This window comes from Taeniopygia guttata, chromosome 1 (assembly GCF_048771995.1).
Source record: "Taeniopygia guttata chromosome 1, bTaeGut7.mat, whole genome shotgun sequence".
Classification (NCBI taxonomy): Eukaryota; Metazoa; Chordata; class Aves; order Passeriformes; family Estrildidae; genus Taeniopygia; species Taeniopygia guttata.
Window position 1 is genome coordinate 57,680,591 of NC_133024.1, and position 21,782 is coordinate 57,702,372.

The following is a 21,782-nucleotide window of genomic DNA, read 5'->3' on the forward strand; positions in this document are numbered from 1 at the left end:
TTGCCAATACAAAAATGTTAGCAGCTCCTTCAGCAGGTGGAAACTAGAAAAATGAGCATTCCTAGAGAAAAACACTGCCTTTGCAAAAAATGTCTCCCAGTTTACGTAAGCCAGCCTCCCATCAGATACCCCAAAGCCAAAACCAGACTGCTTAGGCAAGACACAATGTCGCGCAGGAGTGAGAGCATTCCCAGCAATTTACCACCTAATCCAGGGTGTTTCTGTTGTAGTCTAGACTAAAAATACTCAACTGCATCAAGGCAACCTGAAAATTTGTCACCACTTAACCACTAAAAATCACTGTGAAGAAGACAACCTTCAAAAAAGAGGTTTGCTTTACTTACAGGCAGAATATTCAACCTCCTCTGAGTCACAGCAGAAAAAGCAATATGTGGAAAATTCAGTTTTTTCTATTCATGGTATCATGTAATTGTATGAGAGCTTGTAATTTTAGCATACAAGTTCTCCCTAGGTAACAGACAGGCAGCTCTTGTGATTTTCTAGCTGCTTCCGTGCCACGGATGGTCATATTACTATGTTTTTTACTTCAATTCTGTGTTCCTAAAAATGTAAAACAAATGGGTTTCATAACAAGCAGTGCTTTGAGGCAACGTGCTCCATTTTATTCCCTTCAGAATTAGCAACTTTGTAATGATGGACAATTTGTATTACGGAGTATTCTTGCTATCACTGACAGAACTATTAGACTCTTCCGCCTTTTAATTTTGTGGCTGGCTGCTTCAATATTTTCTATAATTTCATTTGAGCACCACTTGGATGTTTCTCTGATACTCCTTTCATTTTTACAGAAAAATGACTTTTTAATTTAAAAAAATACAACCATGCATATATAGAATTGATGGCATTACCATGTAAAATATTTATTGATAGCCAACAGGTTTTTCTTCCTGTTATTGCATAAAATGCCTCTTCAAAAAAAAAAAAAAAAACTCAACATACTCATTTGTCAGAGTAGAGATTTTTCTGACCTCAAGAGTGCAGCATTCTTTTGCCACCAGTGTCCAGGACTGGCTGGGCAAGTACTGCATGCATGCAAGCATATCTGTCCCCAGGTGTACCAGCAGGCACTGTGACACGGGAGGCTCATTTCCAGCTCCCGCTGATGGCAGCACAGCTCACCAGGGCTGGGAGTCAGCCTGCCTTTCAAACACCAGCCTGGGCACGGGTACAGCGTTGGACCCCACAGCAAAGCAACTCTTTTGTCAAAGCTGTTGACAAAACTCACAGGCACTACTGAACAGTTCAGGCTGAGCAAATGATTCATTTTATCAGTTATGTGGCATTTATTTTTATATCTACCTTTTAAACACAGAAGGAATGAAAGTATCAAAGCCCCAAGTTTTCTGCCCAAGTGTTCAAGCTGTGCTATAACTGTTTTTAAAACTCAAGACTTGGTACTTCCTGTTGCCAACTGGCAACCTTGGTAAGACTCATGCAGAATTAGACACATACAGATGGAACACATTTTCAAAGATCATCTGTCAAAATAACCACAGCCTAAGAACCATTAATATAATGCAAAGCACTCCCCAAGACTTCACTCAAAACACAGCAAACTCTGCAGGGATGTTGAAGAGTTTCCAAGAGTCCTTGCAACTAAAGTGACAAATACATTATTCTCCTAAGGAACTGTGTATTTCACCAAGAAAACTCATGTGCTCATCTTTTCCTTGCCTTGAGATGTTAACCACCCCTGAACATAAGACCTATATTTGCATCACAAGTGAACTCGTAAATCTTTTCTTTTTCCAAATTACTCAGAAACTGTGTTCTCCTAAACATATTGGTGACAACTATTTTGACTTACCCTTTCCATCTTTGTTTTTCTTTTTCACAGATATGTTTGGAGTTGTAGTAGGTGACTCAGAACGAGAGGGTTTTGGTTTCTTCCCTGAAATAAATCACCAGTAAGTCAACTGCATCTTAAGAAAATTATTAAAAAAAAAAAAAAAAAAAAAAAAAAAAGGACATAAAAAGGGAAGAGATTTGTTTCTCCAATTCAAAAATGATTTAATTTCTAGTAAGTTGGGAACTTAGTTCTGTGCTGAACTTCTTCAATGGCAGATGGATGTCCTGTGCTCTTACTGTACTTCTAAAAAAAGGCTACACTATGCACTTTCCTGAAGTCTACGTCCATTGGAAAATTCTGTGGCTATTTAGGTAATCTTAAGAGCACTTGAAACAGACAAGATGAGAAAAATAAGCTATTAACTATGTGTAAGGGCTTAAACAGGAAAAGCTAGATAAAATACAGAGTACTATAATGTTCACTCATTGCCAAAATGGAAGGTAGGGACAAAACAAGCTTGTCTCCTTGTTTAATCTATTGCAAGTACACTGACAGCAGCAAACTACACTGTCATCTGAAACAAACATTTTTTTCAGTCCTATTGTCTTTTACACCTTTTTTACAGTGTCTGCAGGTAAAGGGAAGTCACTTGTTTATGAAAATCAGAAGAAACAATAACAGGATTTTAAAAAATACCAGTTTTTAGAGTGATAAGCATCATGACTCTCTGGTGAGGAAGATTAAAAGGAAGAAGTTACTTAAAACTGATCACAAAAATGAAGAGCACTCATTTGAAAATGTTGAGAAATCAACTACTGACACAAAAGGGAACAAAAAAGCTAAGTCATGGTGCAATATTTTTCAACATAAAACCTTGAACCTATTTTTTTATTAGTTCTCATTCCCTGTTATGGCAGCTTTTACAGGTGATGTAATTAATCAGAAGCCTTCAGGAATTTCTCATTAAATTTATCTTACCAGGTTTTGCAGTGCCCCATTACTACATTGATGTTACTTATATTATTACCTATAATCTTTTGTGAGGTAGAATAGACTAAGCATATAAAAGACTCAGAAAAACATATTTCTAATTCAGATAGAACACTGCCATAGTTAAAAATCTAAAGGAATTTTTTTTTCTGTATTTATTGCACTTCAAAAGAGTTGATGTTCTAAAGAGGCAAGACCAAAAAGTCTGTGCAATCCCATACACTCTAACTTTGCAGTTTTGGTTTTGTTTTGAGGGGCTGTTTTAGTAAGGAAACAGCTCTGCTGCAGAGTGAGAGAGCATCTTTCACTAGCTCTGAAAAAAAAAAAAAAAAAAAGCTCAGTGCCAGCCTGCACTATTTCCTTCATCTTAACCTTCCAGTATCTACAGAGAAATCATAAGAAACTTTGGCTTAAGCACTCACTTTTTGACATTAGCAATCTTGCTAAGTCCATCTGTATAACTTTTTTTTTTTTTTTTTTTTTGACAGTGCATGGGGGAGGAGAGGCATGGGATAGCTAGTTGAGAGACCTATAATGAGTAACAAAACCTCTAATTTTCTTGCTTTCATCCAGACAGGATTCATGACTGAGAACGGGACACAAACGACATCCAGTGTTTTGGCCAGTAATGCCCTTGATTTGAAAGAAGGTAGGAAGGAGGAAAATCTACAACATTGTTTTCTTAATATATCATGATACAAAAGGATAAAGAACAACTGGAGTACATTTGTAGCAGCTTTTCTGCACTCACCACTGCAGGTTGCAGAAATGTCTATTTTACCTAAAATGTCCTAGATGAATTCACTCTTGTGGATGAGCTTCTAACACAGAAGAAGCCCGTTAGAGCACAGAAGTGCTTTCCCCATTAGAGCTGTGGGAAGACTCTGTTGTCTCATTTTCCCCTCTTGAATAGGTGTAAATGTAGCCATTAAGGAGTAGGGAGTGTTATTTTGATATCACTAATTTAGACATTATGTCTAAATGAGTTCAGTTCTTAAAAGGAAATGAAGTGGATGAGAGCTCAATTAGGTCAGGACTGAACTACTCCTAGTCAGCTTCAGGAAACTTAAGAACTGATCCCATATAATTTATGCACTTCTGATTAGAGATAACCTAGCCTACTACATATGACTATGGCTGCAAGACTAATTCTAAGCTCTCTTTCTTCAGCCTAGACTATTTCAGGACTCTGTAAGTAGTCATCCAAAATTAGAAACCAGTGAAGGATGTGAAACTTGTTTACAGAAATGTATTGCTATTACGGCTGTATATCTGGGCTAGAGATACTTTATTTGGATAGTTTTAGACTACACTGTGAGCTATAATCTCCAGGCACTGACTGATACCATCAAAAAAACAGTTAACAGAGACACATCGGATATGTTTCCTTTGTTTAAAAGAAGATATTTTTTAAAAGTCCATTAAGCACTAGCATGCTTCCTCCTTTGCTTCAATAGAGCATGAATTTGTTGTTTTTCAGAGTGCATTACTAAATTCCTTTTTAGGAAAGAATTTTACAAAGAGGAAGGATAAAAAGCCTTATATGGGCCTACCATAATTTTGGACAACTAATTGGATTTACATTTGGTGTTTTCACTTCCCTATTTCCATGGCTGTAAAACACTTCATGTTAGAAATTCATGCTACAAATTAAGGTGATATTATACAGTGAAATGTTCATCCTGATTAAATATCTTATACCACACCAGAAAATGTAAAATCCATTTTCTTACATTCTTTTCACTGAGTTTTGTTTTTAAAAATGCATGTACAAACAAAACAAATAACATATATTTAAAATATTATGTATATAACTTATGTGGCCACCTGCTGCCAGATATCCTCCAGGGCAAAACAGAACTGAAGGTATTAATATGGGAAATTTTCAAGTTTCTTTGCTTGACATCCCTTTGCTTTTCCTGTCTTTCTGATCCATAGCTGAGCAGCTCAGTGCTCAGACCTTCGTAAGTACAAACATCATGCTGAACACGGCTTTGGAGTTGAGCAGATGGGTGGATACAGTTCTCCTGCTGCAGCAATAAGGCCAAAAGGAAAGGAAGTGAAACCACCTCATTGCTTCTGGTGAACATTCTCTTGGAGGAACTCTACTTGGCAGTGCCATTCTGGCCCAGTTAGCTGGCAATGATCTGCACTGTGAATCTCTCTAATTTTACCTAATGGCTTGTATATATCCTAGAAGTCTATAAAAGAAGTCTATAGAATCTATAAAAACCCTATAAATCATGAGTGATATGGACAGGGCAAAATGACCACCATCCTTTGCCATGCCTCAGAATTGACCAAAAAGAAGGGAAACAGAGCGTACTTAAAAAAAAATAATAACCTACAAACAAAACCCCAAAAGAATCCCACACACACACTGCACATTAACTTAAAGTGCACAAAAAACTTAATAGCATTTTGCAGCAATTCCTGTACAACAATGCTTTACAAATCTCCGGACATTTTGAAGTAACACTTCTACATCACTTAGGCCATACCATGTACTTTAGGAAGCCTTGAGTTCACTGAAAACCAGTACTTAATGAAACACTAAGCTGATGCATCTTTTCTAGCATTTTTTTTTTCTAAAACAAATACACTTTCTGTGAAGAAACTGGTTTTCTAACCTACAGCTAGGGAGGAGGAAGGAGTGGGAGTAAGCAGAAGCACAACACGAAAGACTATGAAAGCATCAAACCAAAGAGGTTAAATGTCTGGCAGGCAGCAGCTCCTTGTTTTGACCCACACAGCAGTTAACATTAAAAAAGAAGAAGGGAAGAAAAGAACAAACAAAAACCCCCCAATTTAAAATCCTCTTACAGTTGGTTATCTCACAGGAGTGTGCACAGCCACAGTAGCTTCCCCAGCAGCACTTTCGGGGCAGCTGCTGGTAAAGCTCTCCTCCACAGCAGTTTCAGTTCAGCTTTCTCAGGGGAATCTGAGACTTCCTGACCCACACCCATCCCTATGAGACCTTTTGACATACACAGGGCTCAGGAGGCTTCCCAAAGATCTTCACAGGCCAATATGGTCTCTCTCCCAACATTTGGAATTAGCAGCAAAAGTAGCAGCAAAAATGCACTCCAATTCCACAGGGGTATGACTGGGTAGTAGAAGTCTTATTGTGGAAGACAGGGGAAACGATTAAAGTCCTCATGCTCTAGGATGAGCCCCAGAAACATAACCTACTTCATTTATTTTTTTTATATTAATTTGTTGCAAGAGCATTTAATATCTATATGTACAGCAAGACTCTCTTTTCCTGCAGACACCAGTTTCAGAGCCTCTAATGGGGTCCACGCTGAAGCAGGGTGGGAAAACAGGAGTAGAATGTCTGGCTAACACAGTTTCTTGACTCTTTGGCACAGCATTGACTGCAGTGGAACATCACTACACTTTGTAAATGTAATATACTACAAATGGGACTAACACTTACTATAGCATGCAGCTATTAATAATAATTTAAAAATCAGCCTCTAAAAAGGCTGATCAGAAAAGCTAAAAATCCCTCCCCATTCTCATCCCATATTCTGAACTGATCAAGTATCTTCAGTTGAAGCTAAGTAAGAGCTAATGAAAGTACTTCCAAATTCTCAGTGGCAAAAGCTCTATGGTTTATATTGCAATTCTGCCCTGAAGAAGAAACCATAAATAGGAACAAGCAGAGATTCTTGTAGGATAAGCCATCGTTGCTACATCTACGACATCATTAATCTAAGCACCTGTACATGTGTTCACACTACACAAGAAGAAAATGCTTTCCTTGCATTTCTGACTGAGCTCACTCAGTTATTTTGGCCTGACACCCAGAATGGTTCCAGACACCCACAAGGAAGCAACCATGTCAGCCCCTACTCTCCTGCTCCACACTGCTGTTCTCTGGTAGCATCTTACCTTTTTTCTTCTTTGGTTGTTCAAATTCTGGAGTCTCTGGTGACTCAGCATAAGGGTCTGAGGCTTGGTGAACTTCCACTACTTCAGGAATCCCATCGAGCGTGACTGACACGTGTGTGATAGGAGGCACCATTTCTTCCTCTTCAGTTGCACCAAACATAGTTGCTTGAGGGAAAGGGACAAAAGGAGTATTTTCACACAGCCATGTGGACTTTAAAAAGCTGGCTTTAGACCAAAAACTTTAACATAGAATAAAATCAAACTCTGACACTTCAGTCATTCAAGTGAGAGAAGACTAAGGTATAATTCAATATATGTGCCAACACTTAACACAGAAGCACTACTAAACTAGAAAAATTTGGTGTCACAGTGTACCCCACAAAAAGCACATTTATCTGCTGATCACACATTCATATTTAAGGCAATCTGTAAAGGTAAGTGTATATTCTTTTATCCTGACAACTTAAACATCAACCAAACAAAACACTGCAATCTAAACCATCCAACTTCATTCACACATTCCCTCTGTAATTTTTGACTCTTTCCTTTCCTGCTCAACTCTGGCATGACAATTAAATCCTTCATTGCCTACAACACTGGATTTCTGATACCCAAACTATGGGTATATCTGGAAATTACAAAAAAAAAATCTTATCAATTCCTTGCAACCATGCTGCAGTGCATCGCTCCTCTTTTTAGAAATAAACCTGGCAAATACAGATTGGATTTTCATTTAAAAAACTTACCCATTCTTTTTTCATCCAACATAGGATCAGGGGAGTCCATATTAAGAAGTGCTTCAGCAGCCTCAATTGTTTCCATTGTTTCACCTCCATTATGACAAGATGCTTCAACTAAAAAAAGAGAAAAAAAAATTTTAAGAAGCTACAAACTAGACTTAAAGCTTAACATTATATTGATTCATATTTCATTCCCAGCAAAAAACCAAACAAACAAAAAAAGAGAGATATTTTTCTACCAGATGAGCAGCAACAGATTAACCTGAGAAAATGCACACTGCAATAATTTCTTTTATTTGGGACAATACATTTTTCAGATTGCATGTATAAAAAAAAACCCAAACAAATTTTTTATTTCTGCCTCATCTTTCTAATCCCTCTCTTTGCTGATCAAGCACATGCAGTAAAACACAATACCCATGAAACTAAGAAATATCACTACCACAAGCAATATTCCAGATATCATTATTTAAAACCACAATATCACTAACTTCTTATGGTGCTCCAATGTCTTATCCACAGAAAAATATGTAGATATGACACTTGAAGACATGACTTAATGGTGAACATGGGGGTGGCTCTGGATTGGCAGTAGGACTTGATTATCTGAAAGGTATTTTCCAACCCTAACAATTCTGTGGTTCTGTGAACAGAAGCGAATTCCATAAATAAGAGATGCCCATCAAAACTCTCCAGGCATTTACCTTGGAGGAGAGAAAAAATATTTCACAAGTTCTATAAGAGACCATGGGATGTAAAGGTGCAGCTGAATCCTAAACCATTCAAATTCATGGGAATTACATGTAGGGTTAACAGTGCAGGCTCCAAGAACACACTGGAATGCAAACATGAAATGCAATATAAAAGATTGGCAAGCTTTTCAAAATTTTTTGACTTCTAGACAATTCCTCATCAATCTCATGAGGGCAGCCATTAGATAAGCCCAAAGCTTCTGAGCATTAATTGTAATGCTTAAGGTACATGTTAAGGTCATCTGGGGGTACACAACAAAAAAATCCAATAAAATATCATTTTGCAAAATAACAGCTAGTTTAACTGCAGGAGTACTTTACCAGATGATTTTTTCAAAATAACTGTAGCATGAAAAATAACATAGGTAGCAGTTCCTGGTACCATAAACATTTAAAAATGTTTAACAAATCCTTTTAGAAATTACTGTTTGTTAAATGGAAATTATTGGGCCAGGCTTCCTTATCCTTTGAATTTGATGCAACTTCGGGGAACTCACTTGCATCTATCAAAATGATAAAAGGGCTGCATTAGTATTCCCCTCTCTAGGACACCAAGAAACCTTAGTTACTTTCACAGGCTTTGCACCTCTCTCCCTGTTAAGCTTTGAGGAATTTTGGGTGGGGCAGTCACATTAAAAAACGAAACAAAAGCAAAAAACCACACTGACTGACAAAGCAAGCAAGCATATATGTTAAAACACAATGTAGTGACCTTGGAATAGTTCTGCGCGCAAAAGCAAGAAGTTTATGCCAGAATTTCTGTATTTTAGCCTTAAAAATATCACAGTAACAACAAAGCAACCAGTTCAATTAGCACTAAGCGATTACATAATTTAAAAAACAACCAATCAAAGGCCCCTGGTTTCATCACAAATGTTTACAGCTTCAGGAATTGTACCATTATCAGAGGGCAAAGATGAATTCTGGCATCCACGCATCAGCCCTACCTCTTCCACCAACTGTGATTTACAGAAGCGTCCTTTACCTTCTGGATTTTTCCTTGAGGCCCTAGTGTAAGAGGCTCAGACTAATGCAGAATAAAGTAGACAGGTGTTAGGAATCCCTGATCCACACAGCAACTCACCCTGTTTTCTACAGGACCATCTCTACCCCATATCTGGCAAAGACATTCAGACAGTTCAGGATCTGCACCTTCTGGCTGACACCTCCAAACAGTCTTAAGAAATGAGACACATAGAGTTGGGAAGGAGGATAGCATGAAGAGAAAGTGAGTATGGACTAACATCCTGACCTTGGAAGCAAGACAGGACAACAAATCACTGTCCTGAATCACCTCCCTGGCCTCTATGTGACACAGCTTCTAGAAGGATCTATCCATTGTCTTCCCAGGCATTGAGGTGAGGCTGATACTTTGGTAGTGTCCAAGGTTATCCTTTCTACCCTTTTAAAAACTATGTTTCCTCTTTTCCGGTTACCTGCAACTTTTCCTGACTGCCAAGACTTTTCAAATACCATGGAGAGTGGCTTGGCAACTACATCAGGTAATTTTCTCAGAACTCTGGGGTGTCAGGCAGCTGACAGGCTCAGGAGCTCAGACCAGGCATCTCAGCCCCAAGAACCCCACAGCATCCAGAGGGAATGCCTGACCATCAGGAGGAGACAGAACACGCACATCCGCGTGGCCATGTACACTCTTGGACTGGTGATGGTGACTTGGTGCTTCTGGTTCTAAGTTTTATCTGGATGAGAACTTCCCATATTATCTACCAAGACCTCCAAAAGGATGTCACATCATACAAATATAAATAAATACACACAGCACTGTCAAAGCAGCTGTTCTCTGTTTTGACACTGTTTGAATGGACAGGAAGGTTAGCCTGCCACAATCCAGTTTGGCCGAAGTCGTGAAGCATGGCTGGCTTATCACATACAATTTTAAAGCTAGCAGTGGCACCCCCAGGTTCTCAGTTCCGCAGGCAGAGAGGAGAGAGCTGCTGCTGTCTGCTCTTTCCCCAGAGAGAGCTGCAGGAGGACCAAACCCACTTGCTGGATTTCAGGTACTAAGGTGATGGAGTGGAGACAATTCTTCACTCTGAATAATAGCAGGTGAGGAAGAGTCTAACAGCTTTACATTGCTGTTACACCATTCAGCTAGAAGTTAATCATCCCTACCCAAGACTAATGAAAGGAACTTATAATAGCCATATAAATAATGTAAACACAGAAATTGATATGATTTGCTGCTCACAAAAACTTCAAGCACGTTAAGGAAACTTCCCAGTCTGACCATTCATGAGACTCCCTGGCAGTCGCATCCCAAGGCCAGAGTCTGACACTGCTGGGTCAAAGCCCCTTCGCAGCATGCGGCTCCCATGATCGACGTGTCCCCCTTGGCTCCCCACACACCCATCCACAGCCAGACCAGGTTTCCTTGCCAGTTCAGCCCTGGGTTTCCCACAGCAGAGTCTCAGATGTCTCATTCCATAAAGCCATTTATTCACAGCACAGTAACACAGGAACAGCCTGAGCTGGTGCCCCCAAGGAGGATCCCAACCAAGGAACCCCTGGGCTTTTACAGCCTCACGTCCATCTGCAGGCAGGTCTCCCTCTTCCTCTCTGTGTCCATGCACCCCCGCTGCTGCTGCTGTCACCTGTCTTCTCTTTTCTTATCCAAAAGACCAGCATTTCCCAGCTTCTACAATCTCTCTCACTGTTCATTGCCTGCCTGGCCCTGGTGCTCTTTGTTATCCCAAAGGCTGGCAGCTCACAGCCTCTTGTGCCTGGCTCCCACCCTGAGCTCAATCTGCATCTCGCTCTGCAGCTTGCCAGCAGAGCTACCTGGACCAGATGTATTCCTCTACAAGCAGCAGCACTATCTTTCTATCCACGAACACAGGATGGCAAAATTAAGTTTCTTAACCACTCCACTGTTCTTGCCAACATCCTACAAGCATCTTCTGAGAAGACGACTTCACAAAGTGGTTTAAGACCTTGGTTTAAGTTAATATTTCTCTGTTGCTGAAAGAACCAAGAGTTGTGGTTTTCCCTCCCATCTCTGCCCTCTGGTTCATGATCCAAACTTCTATCACTTGACAGGCTTCACACTTTTTTGATCATATAGTGAGACAACTGAGATTTATAAAATGTCTGAAAATGTTTTGGGCGTATAGCTGGGTTAGCAAGTTGAATTACAAGAACTCAAGAGCCAATACAAACAAAGAGTGAGGCACCTCACAGAAAACATGGAGCATCATCTCTTTGTTGTTTTAACAGCAAGGTGCTCATTTGCATCCTTCAGCATGAGACAGTGCTCAGAGATAACCAGCTCAGCTACCAAACCGGAGTCACTTATTTTAGCTTTTCTATAATGCTGCAGAATCACTGGCTGTTACGATACAGTCCCAGTTTTAAGAAGAACTGGAATTAAATGGCTTATTTTTTCCTCTTTCCCGAAGTCAGAGCTGAAAAAATGGGGCAGCAGAGAGCATAATTTCTGCAAAGTATCAGGTTTCAAAGGTTATCTGAAATAGGCAGAAGCTTTTTTAAAAAAAGGGGAAAAGGGGGACAAGGAAAAAATATTGGAAGACAAAAATGAAAAAGGGAAAAAGAGGCAGGGGGAGGGAGAAAAAGGGAGAAGGGAGGGAGAAAAAGGGAGAAAACCACACCTAAAAATATCTTCAGTTTTTTCCCAGGGTACTCTACAAGTTTTTGTTTATCTGAGCAAGCCACAAACACAAGCCTCTGTATATGCATGCCAATTTCTGCCCAGTTACTGCGAATCCAGGCTCCCCATGAATCAGCATTAGCACAAGGCTTGCCCAGACACAGTGTTCTGTTCTGAAATGATGCCTCATGTTGGAAGTTCCCCACCTCAGTTCAAAGTCCTGCTTTCCTTACTCCTGTCTAGTGTCTTTTTTCAAATTTTTGCACCGCCTTGGACAATTCTATCTCACTCTCATTGCTTCCCTAGTGGCTGGAAGCTCTGGAGGGTGGGCAACACAAGTCCTTGTCCAGAGGTAAAGGCTGTGCTAGTCACAGCTGTGTTTAAATTCACTGACGGTTTTACTAGAGACAAAACCAGGGTCTTCAGAACTCCAAAATAATGTCAGAAGAAACCTAGAGTTGCTAAAAGAAGAGAGAGAGCCATTAGACATAGACAGACCCCCCCCCCCCCCTTTTTGCAGAATAGCTGGCTGTTAAATTTAAACACATTTTAGTATCCACTCTTAGCTGATTGTTATCTGACACTGGAAAACTGAATTTAAAAACAGGTATTTCAGGAGACCTGCAAATCACCATTTTCGTTTTAAATAAGGCCTTACAATTTGTAAAGAAAATTATCTCATTGAGGAGGTATACTAAAAAAAACCCCTCTGGTTTTACCAGAGCTACAGGCTGCTGTGAATAATTTCTTTACAAAGTAACTGAAACCAAAACCTGTTTTTTTGCAGCTGGCATCGCATCAACTCACAATCCTCACAGATTAACACTATGAAGTTCAGTTTCCACCTAAATACTCCTTTGGATTTATTTGTAACATCAGAAATGACCACCAAAAAAGCTGTGTTTGTGCAGAACTGCCAGAGCTTCACAAAATGTACTAGGGAAGTGGTACCAGACTTCAAAATGAGCTGGTTGTTAAGTACCATTATCGATCTATGAAAATGCACACTTCCATGCTCCCTATTTAGACGACAGCACAGGACATCTAAATGCAAATTTTCTGTCCCTGCTCTCTTATCCTCTCCTCCCCAAAACTGTCCCCATGCAGCCACTTCCCTGATCCCATGAAGACAATGCCAGAACAGGTGAACCACAAAATGGCAGACTTTGATTAACTGTGGTTTTCAATAAAAAAACTCACTAAACATCATAAAAAATATATAACAAGAATTTAAAAAAAATGTTTTTGGGAATTACATAATCTGATTAGTTCCGCCTTCCTGTGCACCTTATATCCATAACTAGCCACATTAATAAGATATACAAGGTGTAGCAATTGTACATTCTCACAAGTAGGACTAGAGTTCTTCTGCACAAAATATTATCCCCTGTATTTTTCAGAGAAAAAGTATTTCAATAGTCCCTTTAGAGATAAACCTTCATTCAAAGCCAAATGTTCCAATTAACTTTGTTAATCACCCTTTATTACACGATAGTTAATAATTTTAAATCCCATAAGACTGGCAACAAACTGACCATAAAATTGCCATCACAGTTCTTCCAGGGGAAAGTGCTTTTAAAGATGAGGGATAAGGCATATCTGCCTTTTCATTTAAAAAAACCAAATTACAGCATGAGCATTAATATAGCTAAAAAGCTGCTTGCTGGCTATGACACAATAGGGTTTCACGTGCAACAGATACTGTTCTTATAGCTTTCTGCAGGTTATAATTTATATGACAGGTCAAATACCAGCATGTGATAGTTGTGCCTTTGAAGGGCTGAAGCTACATCCTATAGATGAAAAAAACCTATCAGCATCCACTATTTTGCAGAAAGATCCCTAGAAACTGATTGCTTCGGTTTCATGAGACCTACTGCTAATTTCTGTTAATCTAGGAAAAAAGAGAAGCCCAGTGGATGACAGTCACAAAATAGTACTGAAAACCTAGTAACTTTAGAAAACCTAAATCCTTCATATTAAGCAGTCATTGCTCAGTAATGTTTAGTCATAAATTATGGTGGCTTCAGTTTTGTTTTGCTGTGAACTTCAGTCTTATAAATATTTTAATGTGGAATTAGCACAGTCTTTATGATGTCTGATCCTCTCTCAAAGGCATAATGTGGAAGTGACTGAAAAGACTGGTACTAACTTCAAAGAGCAAAACAAGGCATTTCACTGTTGAGAGCAAAGAAAATCAAGAAGCAAAACTTCAAAGAAGTGAGAAAAGAAAAAAGCAGCTGAAAAATAGAATAGGTGGGAAAACTGAGCTATGATCAGCCCCATTTCAGAGGGAGCCTACAGCAAGCTATACTTGAACTAGGGTCTCTTCCACACAGTAGTCTTGCAGTCCCACTGGGCAGCTGTGGTCACAGCCAGTGCTTGTCCACAGTGGACATGGGGGGAACAGGGGCCTCCCTCCCCAGGGTTCTCTCATCTCCTGTGGGGTGCCTTCACACCCCTGGGCCCCAAATTCTGCCCCACTAGAGTCAGGCTGGATAGCTTCCTGTCAGAGACCAGTCTTGCCTGCCTTGTCCTGAGCAGGAGCTTTCCAGCCACAGTGTTGGTCCTGGCTTGGCCTGCATCGATCCCCTTTCCCTTCTAAGGAAATCCACAGCATGCACAGGATGGAGACTGTGAAACAGACAATTAGTTGTCATTTCCTTCACAGCAATGATAATAATTATCTGTTTCACAGTCTCCATCTCTGCAAAGTGGCATCTCTGCAAAAGGACTTTGCCTTTAAAGAAAACCAGATTTCTTGAACTATAATAGACGATGGAAACAATACTGTACTTGTCTAACTCCAAAGTATCCCAGAAACCCTTGGACACCATCGGTTACAAGGATTAAATATTTTCAGTTTCTGGCAGCAATTTGCAAACCCTTCTCAAGTGACCAGCAACAACAACCAAAAAAAAAAAAGAAAAAGAAAAAGAAGGTTAACAAGGGCATTCACAAAAATGGAGTTTCACAATTACTCATGCATGTAAAAATTCACACACAATATATTACAGTGAATATGGAGTCACAAAAATGATCTGCTATGAAATTCACACGGATGCATTAAGTGGCTTAAGTAACACACTGGGGAAATGCCAGTTGTAGTGTGAATAATTAATATGAACAGCAAGTTGGCAAGAGGTTTCAACATGAAATACTGTTTGAGTATCAAAAACCTTCTTGAATAATAACCTAACTTATTTGTATGGTCACAGTCTGTTTACAGATAATTCACTACTATGAAAAAAAATACTTTAGAAATAATGTCAAAAGTATGAGTGAAACCAGCAAGCTGTCTCCAGCCCTGGAGATAGTCCAGGTGTGGAGCTAATGGCTGAAAGAAAACTCACTGTAAAGTATCTAGCCCACCTTCTAGATTTTTCTGCAAAAGCACTTCAAATAGTGCTCACTTCATTTAGTGAAGTGTTGTTTTTAAAATATATGACAGATTTTGGAGCTTTTTTCTTGAGAATTGGTTGTTCTTTAGGGTTACCTTTTGTAACAGAATTTACAAAAAAACCTGTATTTTAGGTGTGAGTCAATAGTAGAGATCCAAAATTAATACTGTGCTGAGTATACTTGCACCAGTAAGCCATCCTAGCATGCACATTTTAATTTATAACTGTATACCCTCAGAAATTTAAAAGCAGCATCTACTCAAGCTGCATATTCCTACTTGTTGGTATATATGTTGACTTAAGAACTACCACTTAGTAAGTAAAAGCAAATAAAACCTATGAGAAACAAAGAAAAACCTTGTTGGTTCTCTGAGCAGGTCTCTGCCTTAATCATTGTTGAAGGATGAAACTCTTCACCATTATCAGCTGTGCAATTGGAATTGCAAGCCACCTAACAACTTAAAGCCATTTTCTCTGTCTTGTACAGAATCAATAGCATTCAATACCACTGTTCATTTTGCTCCCTGCTGCTTTTTGTCATTTAACTTTCTTTCTCCATTACTCACAGCTATCTTGGTGCAAAGACACAGAGGTGCCTTTGCACCAAGAGAGTGCAAAGTGGCACAGAGATGGTTTTATTGCCAACCTGTGAGGGTGATATCATCATCTTCTATGATCTGCTCTTCTGCAACATCCAGAGAGTTCTCAGTGATCATGTCACTAGGTTCATCCACGCAGGTTAAGCCAGAGTAGTTATGTAGGAGTTCTGCACTAGGAACATGCTCCACGATGACAGCAGGAAAAATAGATGGATCACCAAGCTGGGGGGTGGAAGAAAAACAAACAAAGCTTAGTCAGACTACCTCAAATCTAGCCACTTAATGACTAATATTTCAACAGACCTGTACTAAACCACTTGGATATTAAACTGTCAGGAGGGAGTACGAACGACGATTTTTAGCACCTGAAAACAAACAGCAGCAGTGTCACACCAGGAGCCAGAGGCTGAATATTGCTGTAGTATCTACTGTACTGACTGCACTTCAGCACATAACACCAAACTTGCATGACATAGTTTTTCAGCAGTAAAGCTGACAATACAGAGGAGTGGCACAGCACAGTAAGTGCTAAACTTTGCTGGCAATAATACCGGGTGAGCAACTTGCTGCAAACACCTTCACCTTCTGCTCTTCCATCAAGCTGAGAGTGAAGGAGTCCTGTGGCTGTGAGGACTGGACAAAGCACTCACAGGCAACAAATTCCCTATGAGATACTATTTGAAAATAAGTATTTTAGGGGACACAGAAGGAAGGGATGTAACAGGTTGATGTAAGTGCTGCAATACGTTCCCTCTCTAATTCTTATGGCTTTACTAACTTGATATTACTCACACCACACCCCGCCTCGCCACTTTCCTTCCAAAGTCTGCATTTAGACATCATCCTTTGGTCTTGATAGTCATTTTACATCAGATACAGAAGATGCAGCTGGGAAACAGAAATCAAACTGAGTAGCAATAATAACAAGCAGCACACTCTCTGGAAAGGCAACCGCTCAACAGGAAGAGGTTTTCAGCAAATAACATCTACCACAGACACTGTATTTTTCAAAGTGAGTATTTTAAAATGTCATTTGCAGGAAGAAAGTCATAGCAGGTTGATAGCAGAACAGGTTCAAAGAAAGTCTAATGTAACTCTAAGGTTCCCTGACTATAAAAATAAAACACATTATGAATGTGTCAAACTTAAAAACAAGAAAAAAACCTAAAAAGTTTCTAAAACATTTTTCTGAGAAAAAAAGTATATGCATATTTGGTTCCACTCTCCACAAAAGAGCACAGATATGATTAGATCATAGAATGGCCTGGGTTGGAAGAAACTTTAAAATCATCTAGTTCTAATCCCCTTGCCATGGACAGAGAAACCTTCCACTACATCAGGTTGCTCAAAGTTTCACCAGCCTAGCCTTAAACAGTTCCAGGGATGGGAATCCGTAACTTTTCTAGGCAACCTGTTCCAATACTCTTCCACCCTCACAATAAAAAATATTTTCCCAATATCTAATCTAAACCTACTGTTTTAAGTTTGAAGTCATTCCCACCTGTACTGCCACTATATGCTCTTGTAAATATTCTCAATCTTTCCTGTAGTTTCCCTTCAGGTATTGGAAGGAAGATCAAGTAGGTTTTTTTACCACACAAGATAAAAACCCAAGGGAAAAAACCAACTGTATGATTATGGCCTTGTTTAAGAATTACTCATCTCTCACTCTTGCCACTGTGCACACCGTCACCCACAGAAAATGGTATCAGAGCTATCTGCTCAACCCAGACAACAGCTATGGGAGTAAGCCTTCCCTAGGGAAGAGTCTGGACCATAAGTACTGAATGTAGAAAGTGAAATTACAAGATTTAAAAAGCAGTAATTACCACTTTAAATTGCTCTGTGTTTTGTAAAACATGTCTCAGCAAAAACTGTGGTAAAGGGCAACCAGGAAAAAAATAAGAGCTAAAAACCAAAAGTAGCATTTTAATGGGCTTCTATCATAGACAGTCTCCTAAACAAAATAAAAGAGTCAACAAAACCAAAATTTTAGGAAAGACCCAACAAACAATGACCTATTCTATGAAACATGTTTCAAAAGAGAGCAATATGGTAGAAGATCAATAAAAATGAACAAAGTGCAGACCAGTTAAAGCCCTCTTGTGCAATCTTATCACCAGATGACAGGTGTATATCAAGTCACGCAATGGGTCAGCTGCTACCCCACACCTTTGTGGGCACCTCCAACCAATGCTGCATCATACTGGAGCTGAGAAACCAGAAATCATTGATGGCTAAGAGGTCCCTACTGTTCCTCAGAAAAAGTCATGTTCACATTTTGCATCCTATTTGTTTACTGATCCTAACATCCTATTTGCTTCCAGGCAAGAATAAACGAGTAGATTTGATTAAGTAAAAGCCACATCAATAAAAAAGGATAAAGCACTGTTAAGAGAGAAGAAAAATAAAAAAACTACATGCATTAAAAAAAGTTTTGTTTTCAACAATACATTCCATAAGCTACAAGGTGGATCGTCCATTACAGCCTCATTCCTGAGATACAATTATGTTCTACAAATAGTTTCAATACCTCATTCTAATAATATGGCACAATACATAACTTTTGGGATTTAAGCTATGGACAGCTGTAGTGCAGGCACTTGGACATGAGCTAAGGACCCCAAATTTCCTTCCCAGCCAACAGACAGAAATGACATTTCTAGGGCACAATTTCCCTGCCCAGTTTTAGGCTCCTGTGCTACAATACGATGTCATGCCCTAAAAACAGCTATTGCTATGCATTGACTATGAAATAGTGGAGGCATTGGGATGCTCATTTCTGGTGGAGGCAGCGGTGTCCCACACACTCATCAGCAAGTGGCCAGCTTCCTCCTCCCTGCCACGCCTGTGCAGCAAGGCACGCTCCTTGCCCCGCTTCCGCCCTTGCGCTGGCTCAACAGCTGCAGTGTCTGCAGCCACAGATCAAGTTGCCTGTGCTCAAGATAAGCCTTACATTAGTTTCTTCTGGAGAAGAAAATGACTTTGGCTCAGAGCTCTGTCCTTCTCTAATGACTGATGCTCACACCACTGGCTTGGCCTCTGAGAGGATGAGTTGTAGAAAAATGTTCCAGAATAATAAACAAACCAGATAAAATCAACTGATTGTCACATGTTTTCAGATTTGTTTCTCAAAGCCCTATTTGTATTACGCTCTACTCACTTTGCTACAAAACCTAGTTACAAAAGCCCAAACATCCACATTTCTAAAATATGCTTCATTACTGACCAGAATGTTTCCTGTGGTACTGAACTGTGCTGCTTCACACAGTTTTAAAGTATTTAGTTTGATTACATCTGAACTGCTCTGCCAGATTAAAATGTGTTTTGACCATATCTAGAAACGATCATCATCACAGCACTCTGATATGGTCGCTGTGTCTGTCTGCAGGAAGAGAAACCCCCTTGACAGGGTTCCTTCCCCCAAGGAAGCTGCTGACACACTATGCTTCCAAAAGGCTGTAGATCAACAGAAAAGCATTCACTCATGGTAAGACACTTTAAATGTGCTTTTCTTTAACTTAGTCACAGTTTTGAACTGTAAGACTCAGAGTAAACATCACTTCTTGTGGCCTTTTATTTTAAAACTATTCTTATAACTGCTTCCAACTCAGTCCCTACAGTGGTACAATGTATAGACTTTCCTTCCCGCTATGGTTGTGAAAAGGAAAGAACAAATTCCAGTATGCTTCTATGGAGAAAAACATTCACTCAACTGCAAACCAATTTAATTTGAAATGCATTTTGTGGAAGTGGCCATTGCTTTTTTATACAGTATGTGCAATTGGTTATGATTTCATCAACAAGCCTTCCATTCAGTTTTAAAAGCTAATACATTTAAAGCTAATGTACACAGATGTACGCGTGACTGTTGTGAGCTAATGTTCTTGATTTCACTGAAGGCATCTGAATCCCAGTTGAGAGCCAAGCTAAACCTTCCTTTAGCTCTATTGTTTTGTAAGACACAAAAATAACTGTACACATTTGGAACTGCAGAAGAGCCCTTTTTTTACTACAGCTCCCTTTGAATCTAGTGTGTAATGAGAATTACACACAGGGAAAACATTAAATTAAGAGCTACAAGGTAGTGATTCAATTAACACAAATTAAATTACCTCACTAATAGCAAGGCTGCAAAAAAATTTATTTCTAATACAAACATGCTTCTATATGTCCTAGCAAAAAGGCAGAGTGCAAAGTTTTAAAATAAGTCCCAAATTAAAGTGTCAGCAACGACTTTCAGGAAATGGATACAGAGATCCATAGAAGAACAATTTGTGTATTTTTAATTTCTCCTACTTCTGCTGCTTCATGTTTCTTATACAAAATATAAGTAAAATATGACATCCTAGCTCCAGCAAAGCTTTGACTGGGCTTCAACCCATCTTCATGTGTGCTGGACACATACAGCAATTGAGCTACTGCTAAAATCTTCCCAAATCTTAGACACCACGTCCCCATAGATGAACCTTTACCAACTCAAAGAAATGCAAACTTCATACAGATGAAGTTCATAAAAGTACCATGAGCAGGTCCCTGAAAGCATTGGTTATATTCCACAATCCCCTGAAAACTGAACCCTGTCCTCCTCTGAGGGCTAAAGGCAGCAGTCTTCCTTTCTGCTCTCTAACTCTTTTAGTGTGTTTGAGAGGCTGACAAGGTGTTTCTCTTTTTCTCTAAAAATTGTCTCATGAACTGTCACCAGCTGACAGAAGATCAAAACACCATCCAGGCCACGGAAATGGAAAATAAGGAAGGAGTTTTCCTCTGCTTTGGAGGTACTGCCCTCTTATACTACAAGTCTTTAAGGATGAACTTGTCCCAGGAATAAGGTGACTAGCTTTTATCTGGTGTGGAATAAATTTTGTGCAAGTGAGTGATGGGTGGAAAGAAATACATGCGATAGATAGTAGAAGGGAAAAGCTACATGGGGAAAAAAAAAAAAAAAAAAAGAGAAAGTAACCTCAGGGAAAAAACAACTGTCTTTTTAACCAAACAACATTCAGACTTGCAATACAGATGGCCATTTATATTAAAAACAAACAAACAAATCCCCCCTCAAAAGAACAAATAAAGCACCCAAAAAAACCCTAAAAAGAACTAGGGGAAGTGATCTTAGTGACTAAAAAACAGCTTTTGAAGTTCTCCCTTGCTGACAGTCCCTGTGCAGAGACAGCTTCTCAACTTTAAAAGTGTTCCCACCACCAGCATATGAGAAGGGACCAAATTGCACAGAAGGATGCTGGAGGCATGATGGTCACTTTTCTGGGAAGACAATCTTATTACAGATTTCATATTTTCCTTAAAGTTTTCATAAAACTGCAAGTGGATAAAAGGAAGGAACCTTCTGCAAGAGCTGGAAATAGCCAAAAAAATGTAGACCTTCACCTTGACCAGGTGGCTTAATCTTTCTGAAAGCCCATGGAGATATCAGGGAACATGGAAGAGCAAAGGTAGACATAAGATGATGGTGCAGAAGTCATGGCTCAACCTAAAGTCTCAGACCTGTCTGTATGAGAAGAAAGGAAGAGAGAAACTGTTGGTGTTGGTGCTTGGCACTGATCAATGGTGGATGAGAACTGACTGTCATTGCCAGCTTGTTATCTTACTGTAGATAGACTTTTATACCTTCTCTCTGTGAGTTCTCACGGGCAGCTCCTCACAGCACTGACTCTTTTTCTCTTTCTTCCACACAGCTGGCTGACTCCTTCCCGTCCCTCACAGCACATACTAACCCTTACTGTCCCTAACATGAACACCTGACCCTTTCTGTCCCTAGCACGACCACCTAACCCTTACTCCTCACAGCACAGCCAACAAACTCCAACTCTCCTCTCCACCAGCTAACCCACTCTTTTATAACACCCATCCTTACTGGACACAACCAAGACCTATTAAAGGCAAGGCTGTTCCTACTCTTTGCTAATTAGTCCAGCTGCAATTACTCAGGGGTGAGGTTACCTTCAGC

General features: G+C 39.6%; 1 protein-coding gene across 8 annotated transcripts in view; it reads right to left on the minus strand.

Moving 5' to 3' along the window:
• The window catches only part of ELF1 (E74 like ETS transcription factor 1), an 88,496-nt gene that overhangs the window by 14,159 nt on the left and 52,555 nt on the right, over positions 1-21,782 (minus strand). For all 8 annotated transcript variants that reach the window (XM_072928602.1, XM_030271878.4, XM_072928582.1 and 5 more), the window contains 4 exons: positions 15,862-16,036; positions 7,444-7,551; positions 6,698-6,862; positions 1,829-1,912 (listed from right to left, as the gene is read on the minus strand). In XM_072928602.1, the coding sequence (XP_072784703.1) occupies positions 1,829-1,912; positions 6,698-6,862; positions 7,444-7,551; positions 15,862-16,036 (532 nt within the window). The remainder of the gene's footprint in view (positions 1-1,828; positions 1,913-6,697; positions 6,863-7,443; positions 7,552-15,861; positions 16,037-21,782) is intronic.